At 39.8% G+C, this 20,288-nt stretch overlaps 1 protein-coding gene across 1 annotated transcript in view; it reads right to left on the reverse strand.

The window, feature by feature from the left end:
* The window catches only part of LRRC72 (leucine rich repeat containing 72), a 160,763-nt gene that overhangs the window by 19,575 nt on the left and 120,900 nt on the right, over positions 1-20,288 (reverse strand). The window contains exon 4 of the mRNA XM_032286727.1: positions 16,857-16,926. Coding sequence (XP_032142618.1) covers positions 16,857-16,926 — 70 coding nt within the window. The remainder of the gene's footprint in view (positions 1-16,856; positions 16,927-20,288) is intronic.

The following is a 20,288-nucleotide window of genomic DNA, read 5'->3' on the forward strand; positions in this document are numbered from 1 at the left end:
GTGAGGTAAATGATCTCTGGTTCAAGAGATAGCTGAAACACACATATTTACTTTCTTTCATCCAAAAATTAATCTAAAATGATAGCAAAATAATTGTTTTCAAAGTTGTATATCCATAATGACAGAGGGAATAGGAGAGGAGACAGCAGCAATATAATTTTGGAAGCTGGGAAGCATATGGTCAAGTGGTAATGGAATTACATAAATAAGAAAGTCAAATTCTAAACCAGAAATCAAGCTGATACAAATGCTGCTTGACTTACAATATGTCTATGTCTCAATAAACTCATCATAAGTTAAAAATGTTATAGGTGGAAAGCGCATTTTCAATTTAGGATATTCTCAACTTACGATGGGCAACCATCCATCAACTTATGATGGGTATCAGGATGTACCCATTCTTACTCTGAGGAGTGAACTCAATATATTGCATTTGCACCATCATTAAGTTAAAAAGTCATTAAACTGAACCATTGTAAGTCAGGGAGCATCTGCATTTTTCACAATGTTCTTTTTTTCTTTCTTTCTTTCTTTTTTTTAAAGACGGGGTTTCACCATGTTGGTCAGGCTGGTCTTGAACCATTGTAAGTCAGGGAGCATCTGCATTTTTCACAATGTTCTTTTTTTCTTTCTTTCTTTTTTTTTTTAAAGACGGGGTTTCACCAGGTTGGTCAGGCTGGACCTCAGGTGATCCGCCCGCCTTGGCCTCCAAAGTGCACAATGTTCTAAAAGACTCAGTAACTGGAAGCAAAGGTAAAGGGGAGGGGATTAAATAAGCATTACCTAAAGCTTTTTAAGAAGCAATTCCATTTCTAGAGAATGTACCCAGTGTACTATTAGGCAACTGAGTCTCACCTACCACATCAAAAGACTGAACGTTTATTCTCTAGAGAGAATAAAATACAGAGTTACCCTGCAGAGTTGAAGACAGACGAGCTTCACAGGAAGATCAAGGGGATGTATGTACACTGAATGTAAAGAACTCCCAGCCCTCTTCTCCAGCTTGGCTCTCAGAAGGCTGGTAGTCTTTACCCCTGGGCAGAAGATCGGAAAAAGCTTTGATGGGGATTCTACCGTCCGAAGAGGAGAGACCTAAAAATACTAAGGTTATGATTCCCCCAAACTCTGCCCTGCCAGACAGCCCTACAATGAAGCTCACTGTTGACAAGCCTCAATCACACATGTGCAGCATGTCCAATCAGCATTTTAGACTTTCATCTTAATTACAGCCAGTTTGTCAAGGACATTTGAAGCAAAATTTGGACCTGAAAAATAGAGATCCAAATGTATACATATGAATAAGATTGACTTAGAGAAAATAGATATTATGTAAACAGTAGCAGTAACACCACCATTACTATTATTATGCTCGGAGAGATTAGAGAGGATATCTTATCCTAGAAACAAGGAAAAGGTAATATAAAATAAACATTTGAATCACCTCACACCGGTTAGAATGAATATTAGAAAAAACAAAAAATAAGTGTTGTTGAGGATGTGGAGAAATTGGTACTGTTGTACACTGTTGGTAGGAATATAAATGATGCAGCTTCTATGGAAGACAGTATGGAAGTTCCTCAGAAAACTAAAAATAAGTCTACCATATGATCTGGCAATCCCATTTCTGGATGTAGGTCCAAAAGAATTGAAACCTGGACATTGAAGAGATACTGTACTCCCACGTTCATTGCAGCATTATTCACAACGGCTAAGGAGCAGAAACAACCCAAATGTCCATCAATAGATGAATGATTAAAGAAAATTTATTGCTTACATACAATGGAATATGATTCAGACTTCAAGAAGAAGGAAATCTTACAGCTGAGACAACATGGCTGAACCTGGAGGACATCAAGGACATCATACAAATGAAGTAAACCAGTCACAAAGGACCGATACTGAATGATTCCACTGACAAGGTAGCTCACACAGTCAAACTCATAGAGGCAGAGAATAGAATGGTGGTTGCCAGGGGCTTGGAAGAGGGGGAAATGGGGAGTTTTGGTCAATGGCATAAAGTTTCAGTTATGCAAGATGAATAAGTTCTAGAGATTAGTGGTGTAACTTAGTGCCTATGGTTGAAAATATGGTATTGTGCACTGAAAAATTTGTTAAGAGGGTAAATCTCATGTTAAACGTTCTTAGCACACACAAAAAACAAACAACCAAAAAAACCCCCCACACACAAAGGGACACTAAGAAACTTTTGAAGTGACGGCTCTATCTCATTACTTCGATTGTGGTAATGAGTTCATGGATGTATGCAAATCTCCAAACTCATCAGGTTGTATACATTAAACATGTATGGGTTTTTTTGGTATATCAATTATGCCTCATTAAAACTCTTAAAATATATACTTTCATATAATAATATATTCTATATAAAGGTAATATAAAATATAAATATATTTAATCTAAAATATGCAAATAAGTAATTTTACTATATTGTATAATATAAATAACATAAAAATAAACATTTAGAAGAGAAAAGCTCTTAAAAATTAAAACCATAAAAGTGGACATTAAAAATGTAATAGGAGAGTTGAAAGAGAAAGTTGAGGAAATCTCCAAGAAAGAAGAGCAAAATGACAAAGAAAAAAATAGGAAATAACAAGGAAAATATAAGAAAATTAGAGGACCAGTTCAGTAGCTCAACATATGCATAGTAGAAGTTCTGGTAAGTAACAGCAGCAGACAGAGAAGAGAAGAAAATTAACAAAATACCTGAAGAAAATTTTCTAAAACTAAAAGGCAAGACTTTTCACATTGAAATTTCCCTAAGCTCAGCACAGTAAATGAAAATAGGCTCATAGCAAGGCACATCACTGTAAAACCTCCGAACATTGAAGACCAAGAACAGAGCCTATGGGCATCCACACAGGACACACATACAGACCAGGGTCAGGGCTCGGTATGGTTTCATCTCCTCAGCAGGTACACTAAAAGCTAGAAAACAATGAGGAGATGCCTTACCAGCCAAACAAGCCAAAATATTGGGTCAAATTTGAGAATTGACTAAACTCAATTGTAGGCATGCATTATTTAAAAAAAATGTACACCTTCAACTCTTTCTCAGGAACCCACTTGAGGATATACTCTAGAAATAATAATAATATAAAAGACAGTACAATAAACAAGAGGCAAAAGAAATACCGAGGGTGGTGAAAAAGAGTGATTGGGGTTATACACAGGCACACAGAGCAAGCAGTTGTGATTGCAACAAGAAGGTTTAGGGCAGACAGCATGAAGAAAATGAAAACATTTGAATGCATTCAATAGATTTGGTCAACTCGCAGAGGGTTTGGGTTAAATAAGTGAAAATAGTAGATTTTAAAAAGTGTATGAGTTTGTTAGGGCTGCTAAAACAAATTCCACAACCAGGTGGCTTAAACAGCAGACATTTATTTCCACAGTTCTGGAGGCTGGAAGTCCAAAGTCAAGGAGTCATCAGGCTTGGTTTCATTCTGAGGCTTCTCTCCTTGGCTCGTAGGTGACAATCTGCTCCTGGTGTCTTCATGTGATCCCTCTCTATGTGCATATGTCTGGTATCTCTGGCTCTCTTAGTCTTTTTTTGTTATAAAGATTTTAGTCATAATGGGTTAGTGCCCACCATAATGACCCATTTTGGCTTAATCATCTCTTTAAATGCCCCATTCCCACATACAGCCACATTCTGAGGGACTGGGAATTAGGGCTTGAACATATGAATTTGAGGGAGATGCAGTTCAGTTCATAACAAAAAGCTAACAAAAAAGTCAAACAAATATAAACTCCGGGGAATTGAAGGAAGTATAATCAAGGAAAACATAAAGCTGAATACATGGCTTAGCTCTGAATAGGATACTTTGTCATAACAATATACCAGTGAATATTAATTTAACCAAAATTACAATACAACCACATCAGGAGAATGGGGAATGGAAAGTATGCATGTGTGTGGTATAAGAAAGGGCAGGAAAGAGAAAGAACTAAATGCTCATTTCCTTAGTGAAAATTCAATAGCTATTTTCTAAAAGGGAAAAGTCAAGAAGTCACAGCAATACCAGCAGTGACTTAGAGAAAAGCTGATAAATAACAAAAGATCACTTAAAAGAATTGAAAGTTGTTGCAACTGGGGAATGACAAGTGAGGGCGGATGTGTGCAACTCTTGCTAACTTAGAGAATTAGCCAATTCTTTCAACTATATATAATATGTTTATATTGCTATGTTAAGAACAACTTAAAGAAAAAGAGTAAGGAGGTTGGGTCTTATTGTTTATTCTGTGACTACTATGTGCAAGTTTCTTTGATTAGTACTTCACACTTGTTATTTCATTTATTTTTTATGACAACCCTAGAAGCAGTCAGAAAGAATAAATACCTCAGATTGTCTAAGAAGAACATAGTTTTAGAGATATGATGTGACTTGCTCCATATTATCATCTGGTTAGTGACAGAGCTATTGCTACACTGCAGTTCTTAGTTTTACATTGTTTTTAATTTGTTTTTTGAGATAGGGTCTCACTCTGTTGCCCAGGTTGGAGTGTGGTGGTGCAATCACAGTCACTGCAGGCTCACCCTCCCAGGCTCAAGCATCCTCCCACCTCAGCTTCCAAGTAGCTGGCACTGCAGGCACACATCACTATGCATGGCTAATTTTAAAATTTTTCATGGAGATGTGTTCTGACTATGTTTCTCACACTGGTCTTAAACTTCTGAACTCAAGCAATCCTGTAATCATAGCCTCCCAAAGTGCTGGGGTTACAGGCATGAGCCACCTCACCTGAAAACATTTGCTAATTTAATAACTATCCTGTTCTTGGTATGGTACTCTGATAGGAATCGTTAATGCAGATATTAGTTCTATTCCTTTTTTATCTTTCTAAACGTTAATAAAATATGGGACACACTTGTAACTCTTTGGCTGTATAGCATCTAAAACTCCCACAATTCAAGGAATTTCTTGTCTAATGAGTCTTGGTGGCAATCAGAAACTACACCTCATTATACAAGATATTTGCTTTTCCATACTTCTGGCAGGTAGGGCATGGATTCATGACCTAGGCTAAGACAATCTGATGCATCCAGTCCAAACTTCCAATCAGGAACTACTCATGCAAAGAAGCTGAGACAGTTGAAAGTTAATGCCGGTGGTGGTAGAGTTGAAAGTTAATTCTAGTGGTGGTAGAGAAAAAATAATTGCTTTCCATAGTAGTGGAAATGGTGGCAATGGTGATGGTGGATTGGATGTGTCCAGTGGCTGTTGCTGGTGACACCAACAGTATAAGCCACTGCTCCTATTGTTGATTGTTTTTCCACAAACAAGTATTTTTGGAAAATAGTTCTGTGACATAGTTTTGATAGTGGCTCCCTTTGATTTTGAGAATTTTCTGAACTTGATTCTCAAGCTCCGTAATATCTATTCAATATCTTCTTGATAAATAATTTTTCTGCTTAAATCAGCCAAAGCATGCTTCTGTCTTGTGAACTTCTGTTACCTTAACTAGTACTCATGCAAAGAAATATTTTTAGCCATGAAGTCCAATAAACAGAAACTGACATTTTTAAATGAACAAAAAGTAAAATACTAAACAAAATATTATACCCTCCTCAAATTTGTATTGGTAACTAATTACAAGCCATTTGGATTCACTTACAAAACATAATAAATATTGCATTTATGAGAAAATCTTAGAGTTTTTATATACTCATTCCTCTACTCAGCAACCATTTGTTGAGTACCTATTATGTGTCAGACTCCATGCTAAGTTCTGGGGAAACAGCCATGAAGAAAATAGACAAAAATCTCTGCTCTTATTACAGTAAGGAAAGATTAAATAAATAATATATACAATGAGTAAATTATATATTATGACCTAAGTTGATAAGTGCTATGTGAAAAAATAAAGCTTGGAGATTGTGTTCCGGGATCTTTGGGGTGTTGCTTCACCAGCTGGAAACCTCTGTGGCCACTGGAGCCTTTGTCTTGAGTTTTGCTCTGGTCTGCTGGGCTGGTTTTGCCTACTTGGCCTGGAAGGCTGTGCTCAGCTCCTGCTACCAGCTTGGATCCCATGCCTGTCAAGGATGAGCCAGGCATAGAGCAGTGATGGGTGTGTGAGCAAGTGTGGGGTCTGGCTGACTGTGGCAGGGCAGGCAGCTCCAGTGGTTGGCATGGATACTAGCTTCCTGTGAGGCTATGGCTGGACAAGGTGTTTAATAAGCAGTTCCCATGGCTGACACTGGGGAATGAGGTGTGGCGCCAGTAAGCTTGAAGATGCCAGGAACCACAGAACCCTAAATAGGATATCACATCCCTGGCTTGGGGAGCTCCTAGGTCTGGGTTCCCCAAAGGGCTTCAGCTCTTCTCTCCTTCTTGTCACCCATAGTGTGGCAGGCAAGGAGTGTGTTTGTGTTGGAGGTTTTTAGCCCCACCATTCAGCACGTCCCCAGTTCTTGTCCTACATCCAGGAAGAATAAGGTACACAGACAACTGTAGGGTAAGCAAGACAAAGAGGAGCTCTACTGAGCAATAAAACACCCTAGGGAAGACCAGCAGTGGGCAGCTCCTGTTCATAGCAAGGATATTCCAACAAGTGTCCAGCTCTCTGCAGAGGGTATAGCTCCTCTCTGCAGCTGGTCGTCCTGCTGTCTCAAGACTGGCTGAATTCAGGGCTTTGATGGGTCTTAGAAAGGGGGAAGTACTTGCTAATTGGTTCATGGGCAGCCATGAGTGGGCCCAGAAAAAAGCACCACAAGTTCAGTCTAGTCCATGGGAATGGCAGCTCAATCCGTAGCCTTTAGGCCCTTCCAGTTTGAAGGTGGGGCTTCACCGGGGACTTGTCTCCTTCTGCCCAGGAGCCTGTGTGCCTCCTGCTGCTGTTCATGGAGCTCAGGCTGTTCCTGCCAAGGGGTACCTGCAGACCAGTGCGGAGCTGCCCTTAGCTCCCCTTTGGCTTCCCTCTCATAATTGTTGGCACCCAAAGTCTGGAGGAGGCCAAAGTGGTTGGGGGCTGGCGTGTGTGTACCCCCAGCCAGGTTGTGACAGCACCTGGGCTTGGGCTCATCTTTGCTCTGTTAGTATAGTGGGTGCTGACAGCAGGAGAAGCCAGATAGTGGGATTAGGCACTTCTGAGCCTGTGGAGGTACAGGGGGGCTTTCCTGGGTCTCCAAGAGGGCAGAGATGCCTGGGTCCACAGCTGCAGTTGGGGCAGTTGCAGCTGTGCCTGGGAGGATGGGGCTCCTGCCTGCTCCCAGATCCCAAGAGCACAGGGGTGCCCAGGTTGTAGCCATGGTGTGGGCAGCTGCAGTTGTGCCTGGGGAGCTCCCACCGGCTCTCTGGAGCATGGTACCGCCCCAGTCCCAGCTCTGCCTTCAGATCCCTCTCTGCCTGTCCCTCTATGCTGAACCATACTGTTCCTCCATCAGGGAGTTATTCGGACTGGCCCCAATGCAGCAGCTCCCAGGGTGGCGGGCTCTGGAGGTGTCTCCCAGGAGTGGGCTCCAGGGAGTTTCCACCTTTTCTCAATGTTTCCCTTGCTGTGCCTTTGGCTGGGTCATCACAGGCTCCCAAGATATGGCGGGGATTGAGGCTGAGGCCACAGTGGAGGCTCCAGGCCTGGGAGCAGGTCCTGTGGGGCTGTGCTAAGGGAGTGGTGATATCGTCAGCTGCACTGGGGAGGTTAGGCACAGGGGTCCCACTGCCACCACTGCTACTCCCACAACTGCTCCTGCTGCCAGTGTCCACACCTCCCTGCTGCAGCTGGTGTAATGGCAGCAGTAGCTCCAGACGGCCTGCCACCGCCAGCAATTGGAAGTGGAATAAAGAGATAGTGTTACATTTTAGCAGGGCTGGACTGAGTAGGCCTTGTGGAGGAGGCAATGTTTGAACAGACTGTTCATCATGGGGAGGGAGAGGGCCGTTGGAATATCTGTAGGAACAGCACTGGGGACAAGCCAGTGCATAGGTCTAGAGACAGTATAGTGCCTGGTGTGGCTAAATCAGAATGAGCCAGGGAGAGATGGCAGGTAAAAAGATCAGAGAGAGGACCAGAGGCCCAATGTGTATAGGACCTTGTAGGTTACTAGAAGAACTTGGCTGCATGTAGCAGAAAGCCATCAGAACTTTTCAGCAGAAGAGTGGCAGTTTTCACTTAGGTTTCCACAGATCACTCTGTCTGCTATATTGAATAAATCTCAGTGGAGGTGGGGGGAATTTTGTCCCCCAGGGAGCATTTGACAGTCTGGAAATATTTTTCTTTGCCACTCCTGGGGGGCATCTCCTATCATTAATGGGTAGAGGCCAGGGATGCTGCTGAGCATCCTATAATGCGCAAGACAGATTCCATTACCAAGAATTATCCAGATCAAAACTCAGTAGTAGCAAGGTTGAAAAACCCTAGGGGCAAAGACCTATATATAGACCAGTGATTAAACAACATGGTGAAATTCTGAAAAATTCTGTACTTATGTGTTAATTAAAAGGGTATGTTATTGCATGTTTAGTACTGAAATCCCAATATTACTAAATTTACGTAGAACATGAAACATTAGCTAGGAAGTAGAATATCCTAAATTATGTAGGAGTAAAAATAGAAACATTTCAATACAGTTTTAGAATGTCCTTTTTATTGTTTTGAGACAGAATCTCACTCTGTCACCCAGGCTGGGGTGCACTGGCACGATCTTGGCTCACTGCAACCTCTGCCTCCTCGGTTCAAGTGATTCTCCTGCCTCAGCCTCCCAGGTAACTGGAACTATAGGAATGCACCATCACATCTGGCTAATTTTAGTATTTGGAGTACAGACGGGGTTCCACCATGTTACCCAGGCTGGTCTTGAACTCCTGACCTCAGGTGATCCACCTGCCTCGGCCTCCCTAAGTGCCGGGATTACAGGCGTGATTTAGAAGTAACGATTTGTAACCAATCCAGGCTTTCAATCTCAGGTTTTCCCCTCTCATTTCCAACTTACTAAAATATTTCTACCTGCTCTTCCCAAAATAGGTTATATTTTTTGTTAAATTATTAAAAACCTTAACTAGATATGTGTTGTACATATCTTCAGATTTCACCACCATGAAGTGAAGTGTTATTTAGCTTATTTATATTGATTTTCTTTTTAAAGAAGTTTTACAATATTGAGAAAAATATAATTTTTTTCAACAAAATTGACACAAAGCATACTATTAATGTTGCTCTAAGGTAACAGAAACACATAAGGGCCCAAAATATACGGAACGTATGCTAATTCATTTGGTTTTATACAGTGGAGTTTTTACTGCTCCAAATAGTTTTTTGGAAAAAGGTATTATACATATAAATGAATAAACAAATACATATACCTAAACTTAATATACACATAAATCTGATTAAAGAGGCCAACAGAAATTCCATGATATAAAGCGTGTTGTAAAGCTACCTGAAAAAGTACTGCCGTTCAAAGAATTCTTTATCCAATATTTGTAACAGCACATTAAAAATAGTTATTTCAATTTCCAAAGTACGTTTTGCTAATTTTGTAAACCAATATTCCTTCCTAAAATACATAAACCTGTGCTATTTGCTGAATTCTCAATATGTGCTTCATGTCTAGGCACTAGGAAACCATAACTTATCTTAATAGCATAGAAGATTGAGCTTAGGACAGTTCTTAAATCATTTATTCTTTATTTTATTTTATTTTATTTTATTTTACCTTAAGTTCTGGGATACATGTGCAGAGCATGCAGGTTTGTTAAGGCATACATGTGCCACGATGGTGTGCTGCACCCATCAACCCACCATTTAGGTTTTAAGCCCTGCACGTGTTAGGTATTTGTCCTAATGTTAAAGCATTCTAATCTGGCCATTCTCTACTCAGTGTGAGTGATGTTACTACAAATATTTCACTTATTCTTTAGATAATGATATTTATAAACAATGACTTTGCCAGAAGTGGTCTTTTTATGGAAACTGAATTTACACAATTTGTTATCCATTTGGTTTTTGCTGCACAGCAGAAACCAGATTCCATTTTGAATAGTGGCTTGGTGAAGCATTAGATAGGTTCTTCATGTAATGGTTATCTAATCTGAAGCAAAATGAAATATACCAAGCTACTGCTGTACTTCCAGATACAGAAGTATATTAACATTGTGGCACCAATATTATGAATGCATAGTCATTTTTGGATATCCATAAAAGAAAATTTTTGAAATAATGAGCACAGACAGAGGGAGATCATATGTATGTGCCATCTAAATTGTTGTATAAAATATAGGTCACTTAGGTCATTTATCTCAGCCAAACACAACCTCTCATGAGAGGCTGGAAAGAATGAATTTGTGGACCTGAAATTCTCTGGGTCAGACTTGTTAGAGAATAAAATGAGGGAGACTTTAGACCTAATAGCAGCTGGCTCCCATTAATTATATCGGGGGTGTTAGAAAAAGATGATCTCAAAAAGAAAGAGATGCAGCACTAATGAATGTCTATATAACAGGAGGCCAAACAAGCCCTCAGAGAACATAATGAGAGAACTAGAGTTTCCAAAGCAAATCTAGGAAAGTTAGGACAATGGAGATCCTTAGAAATAAACTTGTGCTTTTTTATCAGCTAGTTCAGGTTTGGACCAGAAGCTCAAGTTTTATCATCCACTAGATAATGATTTGAAGAAATATGCACCCTTCTAGCATACTAGGCTCCAAATTTACCAAATTACATTTATTGCCTTCAGAGGCAACTGTGTTGTCTCATTCCAGGCAGCTAGCAAATACAATATACTTGCTAGGAGTGGAGCCACTACTCCTGTTACCCTTCCTAATTTTATCACTAGAGCAGGGATCATCATATTTATTGTTATATTCTGTAGCAGCCTAATGCAAGTACAGAATAAGCTACATCCAAGTAGGATGCTTCGGGCTCCAAGTAACTTTTAAGCCCAACTCAAATTGGCAAATAAAGAAACATCATTAATTATCTCACATATCATCAAATTGCAGAAGTTGTAATAGCCTTAGTCTTGGTGTCTCCATGAATTTCTGGGCTCTGACTTTCTGTAAGTGTTGGATTCATCAAGTTCATAGGATAGTTAGTTCCTGGCTTCATATCCAGGTAAAAAAACAACCAGAATCAAAAGTATTCTTCTAGTGCTCTCTTTTAGGAATAAGCAAGCCTCTTCCAGGAGCCTCCTAGCAAATGTGCCCTTACGTTTCTATTACAATTGGGATATATGCCTGTTCATTGACTAGTCACTCACCAGGAGAGTGGGATTATTCTGATTGGCTTAGACAGTTCAGGATCCAGCATGAACCTGGGTGGGGCCACCTACTCGAGTAGAATGGAGGACGAGTATGTACCAAAACCCAAACCCAAATTCTGTTGGAGAGGAAGAAGGAAAGAATGGACTTGAGTGGACAACAAATAATGACCTCAATAAATATTGTGGATTAAATAAGTGAACAAACAAAAAAAAATGCATTCCCTTTATTTTACTCCTTTTGCCTTATTTTTTCATAAATAGTAGCTAAAATATTCACTAATGTAAGAGTAATGCTGGTCAGGAATTCAGATCATTCTTAACAATATGTTATAACTAAATATATTCATATGTCACTGTTAATTTTTTTTCACAAATTTCTATATCATTTCTACAGTGGCATAGTTTCTTTTTAGTGGTCAATCTAGTATAATCTAGATTTTAAAGAAAACTTGTAATTAAAATTTCATGTATGAACTTTGATGAAATATTATAATAGTTAACATGTCCGTTAGAGTTTGGGATCTGAATAAGACTTTAATTTTTGATGAAGTATGAATACTTAGGCAGCTTAGCACCCAGTCAATTATTGATCAGTAAGAAAACCCACATTAGCTTATTTACTTATCCCACAACCACTCAAAACCTGTTTTGGGTATGATATCCTTTCAGTACTACATGGACTAAACCAGTCTCTGTCATAAAGAACAAATTAAGTGATAGTGATTTTAGAAATGTGAAAGAAAAATAAATTGCAGGATCCCAATAGCACAAGCCAAAGGGAAAAATCAAACTGGGAACTACTTAGGGCAAACCTCTCTCACATTCTATTCCTATAAAAGATAGCTACTATGATAAAAAAGCTACACAGCTTTCTCACAATTTGTCCACAAGGAAATTCTTTGGGGACAAAGGACACACAGAACTCAAAGTCCTTCCTCTGCTCACTGAGATAAATGCATATCTGATTGCTTCCTTTGGAAAGGCTTACCGGAAACTCAAAAGAATGCAGCCATTTGTCTTTTATCTACCTATGATCTGGAAGCCTTCTTCAGGTCACAGGTAGATAATTGATTGATGTCTCATCTCCCTAAAATGCATAAAACCAAGCTGTGCCCGGACCACCTTGGGCCCATGTTGTCAGGACCTCCTGAGGCTTTTTCATGGGTACATGTCCTTAACCTTGGCAAGATAAACTTTCTAAATTGACTGAGCCCTGTCTCAGATATTCGGGGATCACAGAAATAATATGGTTTTTACATACAAATAATCAAGCAGAAGAAAAAAAATCAGCCTTACGTTGCATCCCTTTCCTGCCCCACCTCTTCAAAACCAAAAGAAAGGAAAATACTTAATGGCATATACAATCCCTTTCTAAGTGCAGATGCATCTCCAAGTCCATTTTGTGAATATTCAATGAGTAGTTGGAAGTCAGATGATATCCATTCCCAGAAATATTCCCCCCAAATTATAAAATCCCTAATTATACTTCTTCTAGACATTTGTACATATTCTTTCCCTCCAAACTGGACACCAATGAACACAAAAACACACACTAAAAACAAAGATTAATCAGTTTTGCCATGCCTGATGATTTTCATCTTTTTCTAACAGAAGTCACACACTGTGACCCAGGATCATTTTTGGCAGTGTGTTTTTTAAAAAGTGTTTTGAATTTGTATGCCCTGAAGTGGTGCGTGTACTTTCCATTCCAACTGTTAGCTACCTGGGCCTTGAAGGTAATTGTGTTTGTTCTCCTAGAAATTATTTCAAGCTTATGAGATTTGTGCTTACAGTTAATACCAAAGCACTTTCATTTTCCATTTTCCACTTAGTTGGTCTTTAAAAAGACTAAGAATGAAATAAAATATTGAAATATTTTTATAAACATGGCTGTTTAGAGATTCAATGCTGAGATCCAGACTTACTACTTGACAGGCAGATGACTGCTGAAAACTCAAATAATTTCTTTTGTCAGCTAGTGTTTAAAAGTCTACATTCAAAATGTTAAGATTGGGTTATCAATATACTGTATAATGAACAAATACAAGCTGTCAGAAGGTAAATTTTTCAAAGTTGAAAACAACCTAGACACTAGCTTAATGGTAATGATTGTCTGGGTTTGAATTTTAGTTCAGTCTTGCTTTTTTGCTTGGAAAAACCTTTGAGTCCCACACTCAGGCCCTCACTATGAGGGAGGGGGCGGGAGAGCACTGCTTTCTTAACCCTACCCTTTAAGAGAAGGTTCAACAGCCACACTTGGTGACCTTGAGACATGTTTCCTCAGTTGAGGGCATGGTGGTCTGGTGCCTGACACTTCCTGAGGAAGTTAAATCAGTTTGGATAGTGTTTCAGTCCGTTTTCACACTGCTATAAAGAACTACCCAAGACTGGGTAATTTATAAAGAAAAGAGGTTTAATTGATTCACAGTTCCACATGACCGGGGAGGCCTCAGGAAACTTACCATCATGACGGAAGGTGAAGGGGAAGCCAGGCACCTCTTACATGGTGGCAGGCAAGAAAGAACATGAAGGAGGAAATGCCACTTTAAAAACCATCAGATCTCACGAGAACTCATTCACTATCATGAGAACAGCATGAGGGAAACTGTTCCCATGGTCCAATCACCTTCCACCATGTCCCTTCCCTGACACGTGGGGATTACAATTTGAGATGAGATTCAGGTGGAGACACAGAGCCAAACCATATCATTTTGCCTCTGTTCCCTCCCACATCTCATGTTCTTCTCACATTTCAAAACATAGTCATGGCTTCCCAGTAGTCCCCAAAAGTCTTAACTCATTCCAGCATTAACCCAAAAGTCTAAGTCCAAAGTCTCATCTGAGACAAGGCTAGTCTCTTCCACCTATATGAGCCTGTAAAATGAAAAGCAATTTAGTTACTTCCAAGACACAGTGGAGGTACAGGGATTGGGTAAACGTTTTCATTCCAAATGAGAGAAATTGGCCAAAACAAAGGGGCCATAGATCTCAAGCAATTTCAAAACCAGGTGGGGCAGTCATTAAATCTTAAAACTCTAAAATTTTTTTGGTTCCATGTCTCACATCCAGGGCACGCTGATGCAAAAGGTGGGCTCCTATGGCCTTGGGGAGCTCTGCCCTGTGGTTTTTTTCCATGTGCCTGGAAAAGTCACAGGCACTCAATGCCAGCCCATGAAAGCATCCAGCTCCCACAGATGCTTTCATAGGCTGGCATTGAGTGCCTGTGGCTTTTTTTAGGCACATGGTGCAAGCTGTTGGTGAAGCTACCATTCTGGAGTCTGGAGCACTATCGCCCTCTTCTCACAACTCCACTAGGCAGTGCCCGAGTGGGGACTCTTGTGTGGGGGCTCCAACGTCACATTTCCCCTCTGCATTGCCCTAGTGGAGGATCTTCATTAGAGTTTCAACCTGCAGCAGACTTCTGCCTAGACATTCAGGCATTTCCTTATAGCCTCTGAAATCTAGGTGGAGGTTTCCAAAGCTCAACTCTTGTCTTTTGTACACCTGTAGGCCTAACACCATGTGGAACCTGCCAAGGCTTGGGGCCGGCACCCTCTCAAGCAACAGCTCAAGCTGTACCTTGGCCTCCTTTAGGAGCTGGAGCTGGAGTGGCTGGGAAGCAGGGCATCAAGTACTAAGCTGTACAGAGGAGCAGGGCCCTGGGCCTGTGATGCCCTGAAGATCTCTGATATGCCCTGGAGACATTTTCCCCATCATTTTAGCTATTAACATTTGGCTCCTTGTTAGTTATGCAAATTTCTCTGGCTGGCTTGAGCTTCTTCCCAGAAAATGGGTTTTTCTTTTCTACCTAATGGTCAGGCTGCAAATTTTTAAACTTTTAGGTTCTGCTTCCCTTTTAAATAAAAGTTTCAGTATCAGATAATCTCTTTGTGAATGCATATAACTGAATGCTTTCAGAATCAGCCAGGTTACGTCTTGAACACTTTGCTGCTTAGAAATGTCTTCTGCCAGATAACCTAAACAATCTCTCTTAAGTTCAAAGTTCCACAGATCTCTAGGGCAGAGGCACAATGCTACCAGTTTTTTTTGCTAAAGCATAACATGAGTGACCTTTACTCCAGTTTCCAATAAGTTTCACATCTCCATCTGAGACCACCTCAGCCTGAACTTTATTGTCCATCTCACTATCAGCATTTTGGTCAAAATCATTCAACAAGTCTCTAGGAAGTTCCACAGTTTCCCATGTCTTCCTGTCTTCTTCTGAGTCCTCCAACTGTTCCACTAACTTCTGCCTGTTGCTCAGTTCCAAAGCTGTTTCCACATATTCAGGTTATCTTTATAGTAGTATACCACTCTGCCAGTGCCAATTCTCTGTATTAGTCTATTCTCACACTCCTATAAAGAGGTACCTGAGACTGGGTAATTTATAAAGAAGAGAGGTTTAATTGACTCACCATTCCACATGGCTGGGGAGGCCTCAGGAAACTTAAAATCATGACGGAAGGTGAAGGCACATCTTACATGGTGGCAGGTGAGAAAGGCAGTGACGGAGGAAGAGCCACTTTAAAAATCATCAGATATTGTGAGAATTCACTCATTGTCATGAGAGCAACATGGAGGGCATCACCCCCTTGATCCAATCATCTCCCATCATGTCCTTCCTTCGACATGTGGAGATTACAATTTGAGATGAGATTTGGGTGGAGACACAGAGCTAAATCATACCTGGTAGCAACTGAGTAGTACCAACTCTCCTGGCCTCTGATTGTAGGATAAAGATATGTGGGTCTGGGGACTAGGTATGTTGATCTTGGACACTATGTAAGAGATTCTGCACATGAGGGTTATTTGCCAAGGCCAAAAGACCCTCAGTTGTAAGTAGCCCTGGGATAAAGCTGAGGTGAGGTCAGGACTGGCCAGTGAAGAGGAGTCAACGTTGGAGAGGCCTAGCAGAGGAACTTCTGAATAAGCCATAGGGAAGGATCAAGTTTGAACATCTGTTAGTACTTCAGGGTACAAAACAAAGAACTTTGCTTCTCCCTTGCCTTTTGTCTGCTGCTACACCACCGCATTCCATACCAAACATGGAGAAGGCTGAAGTGGAGATAAGAAGGAAGGAAAACAGCCAACCATGGCTTTCTAGTTACTGAAGAAGGTAGGTGGCCAACTGCAGTCTGCCATAGCTGGATATAGATGAGGGCACATCTCATTTGTGATTGAAGACTGACAGTTGGCTATTATATTCTCATTTATGAATTGGGACTATGATTATGACTCAATGGGCTGTTAGATTTTGTATTACCTAAGAGAGATGAAAAAAGGTTATGGGGCTGCCCAGGTTTTCTTTCAGAAGCCTAGGAAGGAATAGCTTCCACTAAGTCGATTTGATAGGACATGAGAGACAAAAGTAAAATTGCAATTTGATAGCACCTCACAGATTGTCACTATTCAATATATTTTGTGTGTGTGTATATATGTGTATGTATTCCAAACATATATATATATATATGTATATATATAACAGATATATATGTATGAGATATATATGTTGTATAGCAGTTTCTTAGTTAAATTTACATTTTAAGCCAAAAATTTAATACTTTTAAAGATTAGCTCCACTAAGAACATACAATTAAGATAGTAATTTTAGTAATTGAAAGATAAAATACAACAATACCTTGTTATGATGAAGCCATAAGTATTTTAATTTTTTAAACCTAGAAAGATCAATGACTTCTATCAGTTCCCTGGGAAGAAAAAAAAATGTGAAATTAGCAACAATTAGTTCACTTATAGGTAAGGCTGGGCATGTGGTTGGTAAGGCTGGGCATGTATTTAGTGAGGCTTGGGAGTAACTAGAAAGGCTTCTCTCTTTGTCTTTTCAAAATTATTGGCATACTCACCTGCTTATTTCAGAAACTATCATTATAACTTCATTCATCTGGATTATGGCTTTGTCAGCTAGTTAAAGCTAATACTTAAGGGAGAGCGCTTTATCACATTAGCAAAAATGTACACCTCATTATGACTGAATTTATTGGAATCTTACTTCAAAACAAGTTTTACTGGGGAGAGGACAAAGGAAAAAGTTGAAGGTGATACTGGACTTTCACATAAATGTGGGAAACGTAGCTGGATCCTGCTTCAATATTGTCTGTGGGGTTATTACTGTAGGGCAATAATCCTGAAGTTTTTGGCCAGACTGGACTCAGATGGAAATTGCAGGACACCAAGAGACAGATAGTGTGGGAAATGCTTTATTCTCACTTTATTTATTAATTATGGGATTAATATATTACCCACTTTTCTTGAACTCTATGAAACTCCACCTGACCAAGTGGTCTTGGTTCTTGTTGCTAAGGCAGCTCAGTCATCAAAGGGGCAGAGGAGAGGGCACTGTCTGAAGATAGTTGGTCATTTGATGATGTGGCCTGGAGTAGTTGAATCCCCTGTTTCTCATGGCAGAGATTGTGGAATCCAAGTCTATACATATATGTATCTGTTTATTTATCAAATGCTTCTAGATCACATATTGTGTGCCAGGTACTTTTCAAAGCACAAAAATATCAATATTTATTATTATTACACATATTAATTCATTTATGGTAATATTCTATCGCAATGATTTTTAATCTTGGGACAGATTAGAAGGACTAATATTTTTCTAATTTTTATCAAAACATATATTTTTTTGAAAGCATGCTAACATTTCTAAACAAAATAAATCTTTTGTCACCAACTTTTTATATTGAAAAATGTCAAACCTGAGAAAAGATAAAGGAATAGTATAATGAGCACTTGTGTAACCATCATAATTTTCAACATATTGTCACATGCTCATTCTATCTATCTAGTTTACATATTTATTGGTTGATAATTTTCTTGGTGAATCATTTGAAAATAAAGTTGCAGGCTTATTGCAGATGTCTCAACCTAGGGAGCTTAGCATGCGTATCTCCCATATCAGAGCACTGTCCTGAATAACCATGTCACCATCCTCACACCTAAGAAGATGAAATTGAATTCAGTAATATAATCTAATATGCCATTCATATTCAAAATTTCCCTGTTGATCCTGCATTTCTTTTGGTTTGTTTAAATCTTGTATCTTATCAACATACATGCATTGCATTTTGGGATGGCATAACCTTTTAGTCTTTTTAAAGGTAGGCACTTTCTTTTCTTTTTCTCCCTTAACATCAGCTTTTTGGGCTGGGCGCCATGGCTCATGCTTGTAATCCCAGCACTTTGGGAGGCCAAGGTGGGTGGATCACCTTAGGTCAAGAGTTTGAGACCAGCCTGGCCAACATGTTGAAACACCATCTCTATTAAAACTACAAAAAGTAGACAGGCATGGTGGCATGCACCTGTAATCCCAGCTATTTGGGAGGCTGAGGCAGGAGAATCACTTGAACCCAGGAGATGGAGGTTGCAGTGAGCCAAGATCACGCCATTGCACTCCAGCCTGGGCGACAAGAGCAAAACTCCATCTCAAAACAAAAACAACACAAAAACCAAAAGACATTAGCTTTTTGTAGAGTCCAGTATAATTCTCTGGTAGAATGTCTCACATTATTGATTTTTTAATTATTTCCCAATGATCAAATGCAAGGAAGATCATGTCTAGCTCTCATTTACATGGGTGGTAATTAATGAATCACGTAAGGATGCAAATGGTTTCAGTCTGTCCCACTCTTGAGGAAGCTAAATTCAGTCATTTGGTTAAGATGGTGTCTGCCAGTTCTCTCCACTGTAAAAGTACAAATTTTATAATTGGAAAGTCTTTCATGAGGTGAATATCTGAGATCATGTGTATATCTTGTTCCCTGACAACTCTTTACTCAATAGCTTTAGCTTTCCTTGATGATCCTTACCTGAGCCAATAGATTTGGGATTATAAAATGATTTTTTAATGTTCTTATTCTTTTTACATTTATTAGCTGCTATTCTTCTGTAATGAATATCTGTCTCCTCCTCTTCTTTCTCATTCATTCTCCTTCCCATCTTCCCTGAATTTTCAAGAGTTTTTCTTAATCCTTTATCGCTTAAAACAATTATCAAATTCTCCCTTTATAAAAGACTTTTCAAGCAGAATCTTGTGTCTCTCTAATATGTACCATTGGTTTCTTAGCACTTCTCTGGCACAACAAAATATTTCAGACTCTTCCAAAGCAACTTATTGTTATTATTTTTAGACAGGGTCTGACTCTCTTGCCCAGGCTGGAGTACAGTGGCTCAATCTCAGCTCACTGCAACCTCTACCTCCCAGGTTCAAGTGATCCTCTCACTTCAGCCTCCCAAGTAGCTGGTACCACAGGTACATATCACCACATCTGGATAATTTTTGTAGAGATGGGATTTCACATGTTGGCCAGACAGGTCTCAAACTCCTGGGCTCAGGTGATTCACCTGTCTTGGCCTCCCAAAGAGTTGGGATTACAGGCATAAGGCACCTCGTGTGGCCTCAAAGCAACTTGTAGTCGGAAAGTTGCACAAATAATAATACATTCTCACTGTAGATATGTAGCTTATTTCAGGGAAAGAGTACTTGGACCTTGGGGTACCCTAATATTGCAATGGGCAATAGTGAGAGTATGTTAACTTCATCTGTTCCCACGATAAATAGTAAAGAAGTCATTACATGGCTACATTAGAGTATCTAATGCCCCACTTGGAGGAATTCCCATAAAAGATTTTTATTTTATTTTATTTTTTGAAACTGAGTCTCACTCTGTCACCCAGGCTGGAGTGCAGTGGCATGATCTCAGCTCACTGCAGCCTCCGCCTCCCAGGTTCAAGCAATTCCTGTGCCTCAGCCTCCTGAGTAGCTGGGATTACAGGCATGCACCGCTATGCCCAACTAATTTTTGTATTTTTAGTAGAGACAGGGTTTCACCATGTTGGCCAGGATGGTCTTCAACTCGTGACCTCAAGTGATCCACCTGCTTCAGCCTCCTAAATAGCTAGGATTACAGGAGTGAGCCACTGTGCCCACCCCCAAAGTTATCTTAATACACTAATATGTTAAAGTATTAACTGTGTTGTTACTTTCACTAATTTTTTTGTAGTGGTAATATCAACGTTGAATTGTCATTGATTAGGTAATGTA

This window comes from Sapajus apella, unplaced genomic scaffold (assembly GCF_009761245.1).
Source record: "Sapajus apella isolate SASKATOON/1434 unplaced genomic scaffold, GSC_monkey_1.0 scaffold19, whole genome shotgun sequence".
Taxonomy (NCBI): domain Eukaryota; kingdom Metazoa; phylum Chordata; class Mammalia; order Primates; family Cebidae; genus Sapajus; species Sapajus apella.